The sequence below is a fragment of the Streptopelia decaocto genome, assembly GCF_964273445.1.
Source record: "Streptopelia decaocto genome assembly, chromosome: 5".
Classification (NCBI taxonomy): domain Eukaryota; kingdom Metazoa; phylum Chordata; class Aves; order Columbiformes; family Columbidae; genus Streptopelia; species Streptopelia decaocto.
Genome location: NC_138659.1, coordinates 48169620 through 48181856, shown reverse-complemented (window position 1 = coordinate 48181856; position 12237 = coordinate 48169620). Strand labels below are relative to the sequence as shown.

The 12237-nt window shown below is 37.9% G+C and overlaps 1 protein-coding gene across 1 annotated transcript in view; it reads left to right on the top strand.

Moving 5' to 3' along the window:
- Positions 1-11240, top strand: part of LRMDA (leucine rich melanocyte differentiation associated) — a 669526-nt gene extending 658286 nt beyond the window's left edge. Inside the window, exon 8 of the mRNA XM_082053238.1 lies at positions 9037-11240. Coding sequence (XP_081909364.1) covers positions 9037-9116 — 80 coding nt within the window. The 3' untranslated portion in view covers positions 9117-11240. The remainder of the gene's footprint in view (positions 1-9036) is intronic.
- The last annotated feature ends 997 nt before the right edge of the window (positions 11241-12237 follow it).

The following is a 12237-nucleotide window of genomic DNA, read 5'->3' as shown; positions in this document are numbered from 1 at the left end:
TGGTAGGGATGGGACTTTACAAGCTCCTTTTCCTCCACCATTCTGAATATATTAAAAGTGCATCTTATGCTGCTTCAGTGATCATACCTTTGCATTATCAAAAGTAATAGAAAGATCATTCAAAACAGCACTGGAATTGATATAGTGAATGTGAGAGAACAAGAAGTCACCCCAGCTGCACTGGGAGCCGGTAGTGTAGATGGGCAGCCACCTCCCCCACATACAACATTCTGAGCCTTTTGTTCAGACCAATACCCAGTGACATCCTTTAGCCCTCTGTGTACACAAACTGATGCTCACTGAGATCAGTCCACCAGAAGTCAGGCTCCTGGGCAAGAGACTGAAAGCAGAGGTCGTATAAATATAGGCTTTGATCATGACAGAACAAGAAACTGGCTGCAAAAGTAACAAACAGTATTGCTTTAATTGTCATATCTGAGTATTTAGTTTGCTGGTGTGGTCCGTTTTTTAGACAAATGCATGCTGCCCTCTAGTGCTGATGCTCTTGGCTTGAAGCTGCCTGACGGGAAGGGGAGCCGGGGAGATGGGTCAGTTTTGGCAGGGAGTGGCTTTTTGCCTGGTTGCCAAAATTGTTAGTCCATTTCGGGGTCTTTGGTCATTAATAGAAAGCAATTAAGCTCTTGTGACGTGGGTTTATCGTTTAGGGGTGTTTCACAGATGTAACCTGATTTGCATTGGATATTTACAGTAATTTGTTCTGCATTTAGTCTACTACTTTTATTTAGAGCATATATGAGAGAATAAGACATATGAAGAAGCGTTTAAAAGACTAAAAGAATTGTAAACCCATACTTCATTTCCTCCATCTCCATCAAGTGTATTCAATATATCTCAATTTAAGCATGGGTTCACCCATAATATCTGGCATGCTGATTCTTTCTCTACACTTAGGTTTCTTTGACTGCACTACCTAACTGGTCATACAATTTATGTTTCAGAGTATTTAAAAAAAATCTGCTTTAAAATTTCAACATGTTCAACAAGAAATATTTTATCATAAAGTTGGCATTAATTCCATCCATGATGTTATTTGAGAGTGCAAAAATGGTAAAGATGCACTGAAGAGACAAGAGCACTTGTTTTTTTTGTTCGGTGCTTTTTGCTTAATTTTCGCTGGAGAGAGATATCCCCCCCAACATTTTTCTCTGATGATGGTTACAATAAGCATGGAAAGATTCCAAGGTAATCCCAAGTGTGGGACCTTAAATTGGAACAATGATACCCAGAGGAGAATGGAACTGGTTAATGATTAAAAGTATTATGCCCTAAATGCTCCTATTTTAGCCAACAGTAGAGAATCTGTAGACAGCACATGCCCAGATCAAAGCTGATCATGTCAATGTCATTCAAGGAGGGAGAGATACCCTCCTTTCCCCCTTCTCTTCCCCCTACCCTTTTTTAAACAAAGTATGACATCTGAGGAACAGTGTGTTGATTGTTCCACTGCCAGGATACGCATAATGGAAACATTAGCTCCAAGATAACTTTTAATCTGTCAGCCTAATGGCCCCTTAATGTGTAGAGGGCTTTAAATGTATGTCAGCCAGGGCTGTATAAAGTAATATAGTTTGTGGCCTGAATGGATCTAGATGACTCTGCACCATGACACAATATGGTTTATTATTAAGTATCAGCTCATCAGCTTATTCCCACGGACTTGGACAAGCCTCTCAATTTTCCAGTAACAGATTATGTGAGAAAAAGCTTGCAGTGCATTTTTTTCCTTTCCTTTTTTTTTTTCTTTTTTTTTTTTTTTTTTCTCTTCCTCTCCCAAATTACAAGTTTCAACCCCAGCTGCATTGGGAGCCCTGAAGTGTATTTACAGCAGGCTGCACTTCATCACACATCAGCTTGACTGCTAGTTTACACTGAACATTTATGCAGCTCCCTTGGCCTGGGATGCAAACTTCACATCTTTGTATTCCTATCACCTTCATTGCAAATTTTTCCAACATTCTCTCCCTGTTGACTGCTTTCCTTCCCCTCCCCTATTCTCAATTCCCCACATACTCCCCCTTTTCTTCCCCTCTTCCTACAAACAGGCCAGTGAGACTTGACATGTCACAGTACTTGTCTGTGCAGGATAATTGCAATAATTCAGTGTCTTAGTTTGCCTGCTCTGATTCCTCCCAGCTCTAGCTTAGGTGTATAATTCCAACACCATTCCTGTAGACTGGATACTGATTTGATTCTGTGCCTTTTGGTAATTTCTTTCAGTCTAAAAGACCACTTCGTGTCTCATGCTGTAGGGTGTCCAGAGGAAAATATTATCACTTTTTGGCATCCCTGCGCAGGGAGCAGAGCAGAGAGGTAATTCATCTCCTCTGAATGAGAAGGTTACCTTCCTTTAGTGTTGTTACCCGCAGAGAGAGGGGAGAATAAGGATCAGCCATTTGCTACTGAAGGAATGTCCTCCTTCTCCACGAAACCTGCAACGGACCACATTCCCTGATTCATGGGGAACTCTTTGGGAATATTTGGGAACCACTCTGTGCATATTGTGGCCATGGTGTGTGAATTCTGCTTTAGCCACAGTGAGCTCTGTCCTCAGCCTCCTCAAGCATAATCTGACCCCTTTATGCACAGATAGTTTTGGAGAAATTATGCATTATTTTTGCTTACATTTAGTGTTTCTGTTCCCTTAAAAATAAACTTTCTGTACATTATAAACTAATTAATATTTGTGCACTTGTTATTTGAGCACTTATGAGTATTCAATGATACTATTTTAGGGATTTTTTTGTTTGTTTGTTTGGTTTTGGTTTTTTGCTGTGATCTTTCAGGTCTTTGTAAGATAACTATTCTATAGCACTCAGGTGTAGCACAACCAAAAGTGTTCATGTCCTTATCTGTTTTATGCTCCTCTTTCTGTTGCTTCCTCTGCTGTGATTTAAGCAGTCTAGGTCCTATATCTTGACTCCAGCCTGAAGCATTCTAGAAACTGTGGTTACAATGAACAGATTTAATTGTAGTAGTCAGAGATCCCGTCACATTAACAAGGGCAGCTGCAACTCTTCTGTTCTTTGCTGTGTCATGTTGCGGTTTTTGAGCTCAAGCTTCCCCATACTGACTGTTTTTTTTTTGCTGGGACAAGGTGAACGTCTAAGTGGACCTCTCTGATTTACAGACTTGGCTGCTTTTGGTAGGACTTAGTGACTCTGGTGATCCCTTACACCTTTCCTTATCTTCCAAGTAATCTTCTCAGATTCCTGTGTCAGGGAGTTCATTGAATGGGTCATGTTCAACAGAAACAATTCTTATGTTCCACCGATGTACAAAGAGCCTGTCTGTAATTCCCTCCTTTCTTGTCCTATAAGTTTGTAGTTTTAAATTTTTTATTAAATTTGATCCATTTTATGGAACATGGACCAACAACATAACTCAACAAATGTTCTTTTCTGCTTTTGACTTTAACAGATCTCTAAAACTAAGGGATTTCTTGTTTCTAATTGCTCAAACTATTGTTCTTGTTTATGAAAATGTATTTTTGCATAAACAGCTATGAAGGTCCAACTATAAATAGATAAATGTCCGCAAGTTGAAGGAGATGAATGAACCTTAGAAAAGTGAGAGACTGACACAAATACTCAATATAGTTGGAATTTTTTATTTGTAAAGTATCTCCCTGATGTTACAGCCACAAGACACAGTAGACCTAAAAGCACATTGCCTGGGTACAAGCAACATTCTGTTTATTCTTTTTCCCCCTATTACTATTAGATATTTTTCTTCTCTCCTCCTACTCTGTCCCCCACCCCAACCTTGCCTGTTGTGAATCTTTGCATGGATCTGTGTTCCCCAAATTGCAAGCTGATTTTGCTGAATACCAGGCTTTTTTTTTTTTCTTTTTTTTTTTTTTTTTTTTTTTATGACTTATTAAGGATTACAAAGCAAATATTTTTGAAAGAGCATGCATTTGGAAATATTTTTGTATTAATGCTTTTTTTCAGTATTCAGGAGTTAGAATGTTCTTAGTGATGAATATAGAATAAATAGGTCAGGTACAATTAGGTGGAGTGATTTTTTTTTTTTTTTTTAATAACTAAAATGACTGAGAGCTTCTAATTTCTTTAAAATCTCTAGTATTTCATTTCTCATAGGAAGCTAAGGTAGAATTGAAAATAAGTTGTCAACTAGTAAACTTGCTGAAGTTGTTACAATTTCCATGAAGATAAATATAAAATGAAAAATTACTATACCTCTGTACAAAAGGATTTTTTGTTTCAAACCACCTTTCTTATTCCTTAGATGAAAGGGTTTTTCAGAGTTTTGAATTAATTCACTGATGGAGTTATTTTGCCTAAATCAGTAGCATTGTAGACTTGAAACTGTTTGTAGATAGGTATTTATTCTCCTCTAAATGTTGTAAGTAGGGAATTCTTTTCCTTTGAAGGAAGTTTATATTAATATTCAAGTGAATTTTGCAACTTCTGTTCATTAATTGTAGAAAATGCCCAAGTGCCTAAAAAAAAAAAAGGATAATGGTATTGATATTTCATCCTGAAGGGTCTCAAAACAATTTACAGATTGGCAGTATATCCATACTGAAATGCACCCAGCTTCTTGGTGGAACATGGCAGCTGTTTAATAGCCCATAGCAAAACTATACAACAGCAGGTTGTGGAAAAAGAGATGACTATGGATCAAATACAAATTGGCAGTGAAGGATTTAGGTACTGTACTCAAATCAAAGTTAGGCAAAGTGGAATTCCACTAGAATATTGAGGTTTTTGTGTGACGTGCTGCACTTTATCTGGCCACAGCTCCTACTATGAGGACCTGTGGTGAGCCCGTGTGAAAGACAGGCAGAGGACTCTGTGTTGAAATGTAATCCCTGATGTATGCTGTAAACCAACGTGTTTGACAAACAAATTTAATTGTGAATACTTTGCTGTTTGCACTTGCAGAGGGATTTATTAAAAACATTTGATGTTAAAATGGGTGCCTGAAGGGGATCTTGGACAGATGTAGCAATAGGTTTTGATGGGGGTGGAAAAAGTTTTGACTTGACTGCTTAATTTTAGTAATTACTTTTTAAAGAAAACTGAATGCTACTGGGGAAGGCTGTGTTGCTAACAGATGCCCCAGCTGTGATGGCTGAGAGGTGTTTTTTAATACACGTAGAGCATTTATTTGCTAGGAAAAAGAGGAAACCAAGAAAGGCAACAAGATGCTACCAGACAACAATTTGCTTAGGTCACTGTTGGCCTGAGCTGAATTTTGACCTGTGACCGAGTCTGTATGATCTATAGGTCTAACACATCCCATTGTGACTTCTTGTTACCATTTTCCATATAATAAATGAAGATCTGCAAACTTTTTTTTTACTCTAGGAAAGTGTAGGGAGGTCTGACTGCACCAGCCCTCTCTGCAACACATCCCCAGTTTAAAAGGAGCAAACATGACTTGAACAATTTTTCATGTGCTTTAGTATGCATGTATGTATTTATTTATTTATTTGGATAATTGAGTTTTCACTCAGCTAAAGAAAAGCTGGTGTTGCTGACATTACAATGTGTTTGTGAAGAAAGACTGATGCCACAACACATGCAAGCAACTGCAAGGTCATTACTTACCCAGCATAATTAGAACATCCATTCTGAAGTGGGGAAACATTTAAAAGATAAAGAGAGAATTTCAAAAATTATTCTTCCCAATGCTTTTTTTTCATAATTATAGTTTTAACAGCTTGTGGTGATGGTAGAAGCAGCTACTTAAGAAAAATTAGAAGCCTCATTCGGGGAAGATGATCCCTCAAGAGACCTTGTGTTGTCATTTCTTAAGAACCGCAAGCAGAAACCTCATTCAGGATTCTGTGTGTTGTTTTGATGTATAGGGGGTATACTTAGCTTATTATGGCTAATGCTGGATATTTTAATTAAAAAACACCACAACAGCCACAGATGTATTGTTTCCCCCTTATTCCTTCCCTTGTCTCTGTGCAAAAACATAAGCATATTCCTGCCCCTGAACTGCAAGGAATGAACACCATAGCAGATAGGCAGGAAAGAAGCAGTAGGTTTACTAAATTCATATGTGACATATCTTAGCATCAAAATTCTCATTGCAGCACACAACCCTTTTGTAGTTATCTGAGTTTTCAGCAGTTGCCAAAGAGAGGTGGAAAACAAAACAAAAGAAAACAAAAAAACAACCAGTCACGGCATTTAATTTACGAGCAAGATTATTGTTTTACAAATAACCTTCATGATAAATAAAGTCTCATGGCAACATTTTCAGCTGTGCTTTTATCAAGGCTCTCTGAGCGGTGTGTGTAATATGCCTGGCAATCGACTCACAGCTGTGTGCCTGGGTAGGGAATCTCTGCAGAGACAACACTTCCTTAATTTGAACAATTGTAAGCTGCAGGAGTTCAAAAATTTCAGCTGACTTTAACTGTCACTAGCCCAAGCACCTTTATCCCCAGGCGAGCAGCAGCAGCTGGATTTCATTTCCTGCTGCCAGACTGTCCGACATCTTTGCCGAACATCCTGGGAACTGAGCGTCTTTACTTTAAGGATTTTATTCAAGGTGACAGCTCCTCACACTTTAGCGTTCAGATCACCTCAAGTAGCCGAGATATCAGTGAAAATGAGAGCACTTCTCCAGCAAACTCCAAATTTAGATTGACTGAGGTTATCCTTAGGCCTCTAGACCCAGCCTCCATGACAGCACAGGCCTGCCAGTAACTTTAAAACTACAGTGGAGTTTGTAATGATGTCTGGGGAGAAATATTCTGCCGGAGCAGTGGAGGATACTATAAGCGATAGGAAATGATGTCAGATTTAGTTAGGGCTGGAGACAGTGTTAGAATATACTTGGCATAATATGGCACCGGTATCTTTGTCAGCATCTCTGTTTTCTGTCACCGCACACAATCCCAGGCCTGTCTGTAGCCCTGACAGTGTCTTTTCAGATCAGGTTATTGCCAAGTTGGAGACTAGCTCAGCACAGCACCATACAGCCCCCTTTGTTTGAAGTCTGCCCTTTTGTCATTAATGCACTTGATGTCTATTTAAATCTGACGGTGAATGCAGTATCTGTTTTCCTGTCAAGAGATCATTGACAATATTAATACCTCATGTCCTTGCCTCATTTTCTAAGCGCTGACACCTAGCTACAGTCTCCAGCATTCATCAAACAGCACTCTCTCACCAGCATCTCTATAAACAGTCTTGCTTCCAGTCCTTAAGAAATGCGGCAGACCTCAAACAAGACTTTTATCAATACTGATGAAAAAGGAGTCTGAAGAATGCCATTAATAAACCGTTCATATCCTTTACATTTAGAGCTCTAAATGGCCTTGTTACCAACCTAACGCCTGCTGCAATTTGACTTAGAATATCATCTGTTTAGATGGAAAAAATCCTTGCTTTTCATTAGACGTTTGTTTAGGAATGACAATGTCATCCCTTGAATGTGGAAACTGCTCCACTAGTGAAATTGTTGAAATTTGAAATTATTGACAAAAGCTTCGTGGAGGAAGGGAAAGGGATCAGGCATGGCACCATATCATCCCTATTTGTGTTGTCCTGAAGAGGAATGTGTTTTTCACAACCAATGACAGCTCTTCGTTCACTTTTTTTTTTTTTTCCCCCTTTTTCTTCTTTCTGTGTAAGCATGTGTTACTATCCTGATGTTTTGGAAAGGATAGCATGGCCCAGTATTAATAATGTACAGCCCATGCCTTCCAAGGCCTTAGTTGTTTTTCTGATGCACATTATACTGGGAAAATAAATGCAGAATATAAAAGCCTGCATAATTAATTCATACTGCAGGTGAGCACAGTATTTGCTGTGTGAGTCATGTAAAGCTTAAAACAGCAATAAATTGAGGATCTATTCCTCCCCCATCTTTACCCTTTATGTAAGGCAGCGTTTGTCTCCTTTGGGCTAGGTTATGTTTGCCCTTATGGGGGAGAGCTAGGTACTTCAGTGATGCTATGTAAAGAACACTCCTAAGGTAGAGAAGACTATTTCACCTTCTTTTCGTGCGTGGGAGATGACTTTAATTTGACTATACGTGCCTGGGGGCACAAAGAACAACTCTGCTAGTAAAATTTAGTATCTTCGAGGATGTTCACAGGTGGGATGTGACTGTGAACTTACTCTTTCACATACCACTTAGTACCACCAGAGGGGATGCTTTTGAATGAAGTGGTGAGATCTGCAGGTATGTATGTCTCACCCACAGCAGCTAAGGCTTCCTCTAGCCTTTTGCCACCTGTACCCACAAAGAATAATGTACCTTGTCTCCCAAAACCGGTGTTCTGGATAATTTTTGAAAGCATCATCTATGTACCAATATTTAGTATAATTTATAATTGAATCTTGCTCATGGGGTGTTTTTTGGAGAGCTATTTTGGAAATGTTTTTAATAAAAGTTTTATTTTTATGTCTGGGAAAAATGCTGGAGGGCTAACTGTAAGAAAGTTCCAAGTTGTAGCCCATGTCTGTTAATGAATTCATGTGTGGATTTCAGACAGTCACTTCAGTTCTCTGCCACTGCAAAACAGGGATGGCTTTAGGCACTTGCAGGATGATTTTGTAAAGGTTTGAAAGGTTTTTCCTAAATCCACATAAATTGTAGCTATTTACTTCTTTATCTTTTTTATTTTAATCATCAGGAAAAGGCTTTAAATATGGAGTAGGGAGATAACTGAGAGTATAAAATGTGACTTCAATGCAGACTTTCTGTTTTTCAAAAGTGGGAGAGAGATACTGCAGTTTAAAACGCAGTGTATGATGTTTCAGCGTAATGTCATTCCAGCTTTGGAGACACTAGTGGATGTATGTTTAACAGGAGGGGTTGTGCAGGTATTTGAACATGTTTTCCTGGTAGATTAAAAACTGCCAGCTGAAATGATAATACTAAGTATTTCAAATAGCCAAACTTTCTTTTGCAGGACAAGAGAAACCTGTTCCCTTATGTCTTTCAAATTTCTCTAGTTATGTGCTTTCTTTGTGTATTATGCCATTGCTGTCATAATTGTAATTAATTTTCTTTTTATTGTAGGCATTTTGGGAAAATGTCACTACATTTACTATGGAAAACATTCAGAGGGCAACAGATTCATCCAAGACGACCAGCTATAAAATACAGCATTGTTTCATGCCTCTTCAATCCCTCCACATAAGAAGCACAAATTGCACCTACATTTTAAGCATATAACTAAAGTCCTCTAGTGCCTTCTGCCGACTTTGCCAAGCCTGTCAAGATCATCCTTCTATCTTAGTCTGAGTAGTCACACAGAGATTGACATGATTGCCTTTAAGCAGGTCCCGTCCACCAGCGTGACAGACAGCTGCAGCCGAGCACCCGGCCTGACACGAGGAGCACCATGATGGATTGCCTGGTCCAATTGCTGCTTGCAGAAGAGCAGGGGTCACACCTGGGGCTCCAGTGAGCATGCTCCATTGCTCGGCGCCGCAGCAAAAGCAACGCCTTTATCTCCAGCTTGCTTGTTGAGCAAAAGTGGCTGGTGATATCGAAGTGTTTATAGAAGAGAAAAGCTATAATTTCAGATGAAAAAGCCCTTATCTGTTCTTGTTTTTTTCTCTGTGAATTAAGTGCTTGTGTTTCTATTATCTCATACATGCTTACACAAATCCTTTCACAGTGGGTTTTTTTTGTGGTTTGGTGTCCCCCCCTCCACCCCCAAATGAGCCTAGATGGATTATTCTTTCTTTCAAGAGGGGAAAAAAATATATCCTGAAAATATTTTGGCCATGCAAAGTAATGTTAATTTGTATACTTTTTATATGCAAAGAAAAAGGATTAAAGCAATTTTTTAGACAAACAAAATTTGCTAATTCTTAAATTACATCTCAACATTTACTGACTTTGACCTTCAGATAAGCAATCTTTTTTTAATGCTGTGGAATAGCGGCACAGCTTTACTGTATGTACTTGGAAGAAACCCTCAATTTTGATATTGTGACAGTGTGTGTTATTCCTGGTTTATTGCACAAGATATTTTTAACTTGGACAGAGATTACATTTAGAATTTAATGCTTAAATTTAGAAAGAAAAATGTGCTTAAAAGGAGTGATATAAAATAAAATTACCACCAGATGGGTATGATTATTCAGAGGAAAAATAAAGTCAATGAAAGTAACTGGTGGAATTAACATAATTAACATTTTTACTAATAAGTTATAGAGACAAGTTCTGAGTAATCCCTTTTGATGTCTGTTTAAGATAAGCTATTGTCAGATTTTCAGTAGAGAAAATAAAAATGTATGACACTTCCTGCTTTTCCGATAAACAGTTTGGACATATTTAGAATCATGAACCCATTACTGCGAAAAAAAAAAAAAATCTCAGTACTTTATGCATATATATGTTATGTGCTAGTGATTCAGTGGGATTGGCCAAGGAATATGCAAATAGTGTGACCTCCAAACTGTTCTAACCCCATGAATATTGGTCCCTTTTGAGAGCCATCATTGTCTGGCTGTTCTTGGCTTGTTTGAAATTATTTTGTGGTCTTCATTCACTTTCCTGGTTAAAAAAATGTCAGTTGTTAGATGTTTTCTACTTTGGGGTGCTATTATCAGCTAGTGTTGCAAGTGGAAGTGAACTGGATATTGGAGCCAATTGTGAAGTCAGGTTTGCCTGATGAAAAAGAATGAGACACTGGCAGAGAGATGGAGCAGATCTTGCTGCTGCTGAATGTTTTAGACTTTACTCAGTAAATGGAAGCCTTCACTCAATCTCAAAGTCTATGATAAATCTTTATGATACTTAAAATCAGCGATGAACTTAGAATGATCCAGTTCACACCACCTTTGGTTTAATTTGAGCTCTTTGCCATATAAATTGGTGTCCGGAAAGCACATTTTGGCCACTTGTAGTGGCTCTGCTAATGTCATACATGGCTACAAATGAAATGCCAGTTCACATTAGAAGTCCTAGGAGATAATAGATAAAGGAAAACTGCACGCCTCTCTTTTTTTAATAAAAAATATAATTAGAAATATTTAGGGCACTTTTTGTCTCTTAGTTACCAAAATAAGAGCAATCCTAGTTTGTTCCTGTCATATTGACTGTTTTGAAGCCTCCGCATATTTTGGCCATGGCATATTACAGGCAGCAGAGTTCCAAATAGGGGTGTTCAGAATAACCTAATGTCACTTTCAGTCTGGTTGCATATATGTTCTTGTCTTTATAAAAGGCTTTAACCCTGCCTCAAACAATAAACAGCACTTGCAAACTGACCGCATGATTTTACCATCTTTATTTTGCTTGTTTACTTTTCCTAATGTCAAAACCATTTGTATCATTTTCAGGAGTGTTTTCTTCCCAGCAAAGCTTTGGAGGCAAAAATATTTTTGGAATGAGATGTGATCAAAGGCTTTTGCATTTTGGTTTTAGTTTTCACTTGGGGAACTATATACCTATAGATAAATATAGTAAAGCCTTGAGTAATTCTGTGATTTATGATCTGAAGCCCTAATTAAAATTTGCTCAAAGGGAATTCACACTCAATATCACTGATTCTAGAAAATCAAAATTATAGTCTGTGAATAATTATTTTATGTTACAAAAGTATTAATATTAGGATATTATTTAAAAACAAGATTAGATGTTTATTACTGTGTATGCTAACATAATTCTTTTTTAATACGAGGAGCAATTTCTTTTCAGATGTCTTCTGCTGATGTTCTGTTTTAAGAGGCTGCAAACTTTTTAAACCCGGGGCTGCTATCTACACCTGGTTCTTTCCTCAGTGGGAACTGCACCTGAATGTCTTAAGTGAACTGAGTATCATTAAGGATTAAAGTTGTAGTAAAGTAATCTAAGAAGAGACTCCACTCTCTCTTCTTTACTCCTTCTGCATACATGGCACAACTTTCCCTCTCAAGATTAACTAGGCTATTAAAAATGAAAGTTTTGCCTACAAAGCTATAAGAATTTTTAAATATATATCTTTCTGAGGAATCACTGCATTTTTAGTTCTTTGTGTTGTCACAAGAAAAGTTCTCGCCAGCTATGTTTCTTGACAGTTAACAAGGTTTGAGATCCAAGGTATGCTTGCACAAGTAATATTAAAATTATACAAATGTAACCAAAAAATATTCAAACTTAAGTTTGATTACCAGTATTTAGGCTTTTGGCAGACATCACATGCCTTCATAAATGAAGACTAGGAGGCAAATTGTTTTACTTGGAGCTGCCTGTAGTAGCTGTGCTTACCACTTTCCTAACTTGATA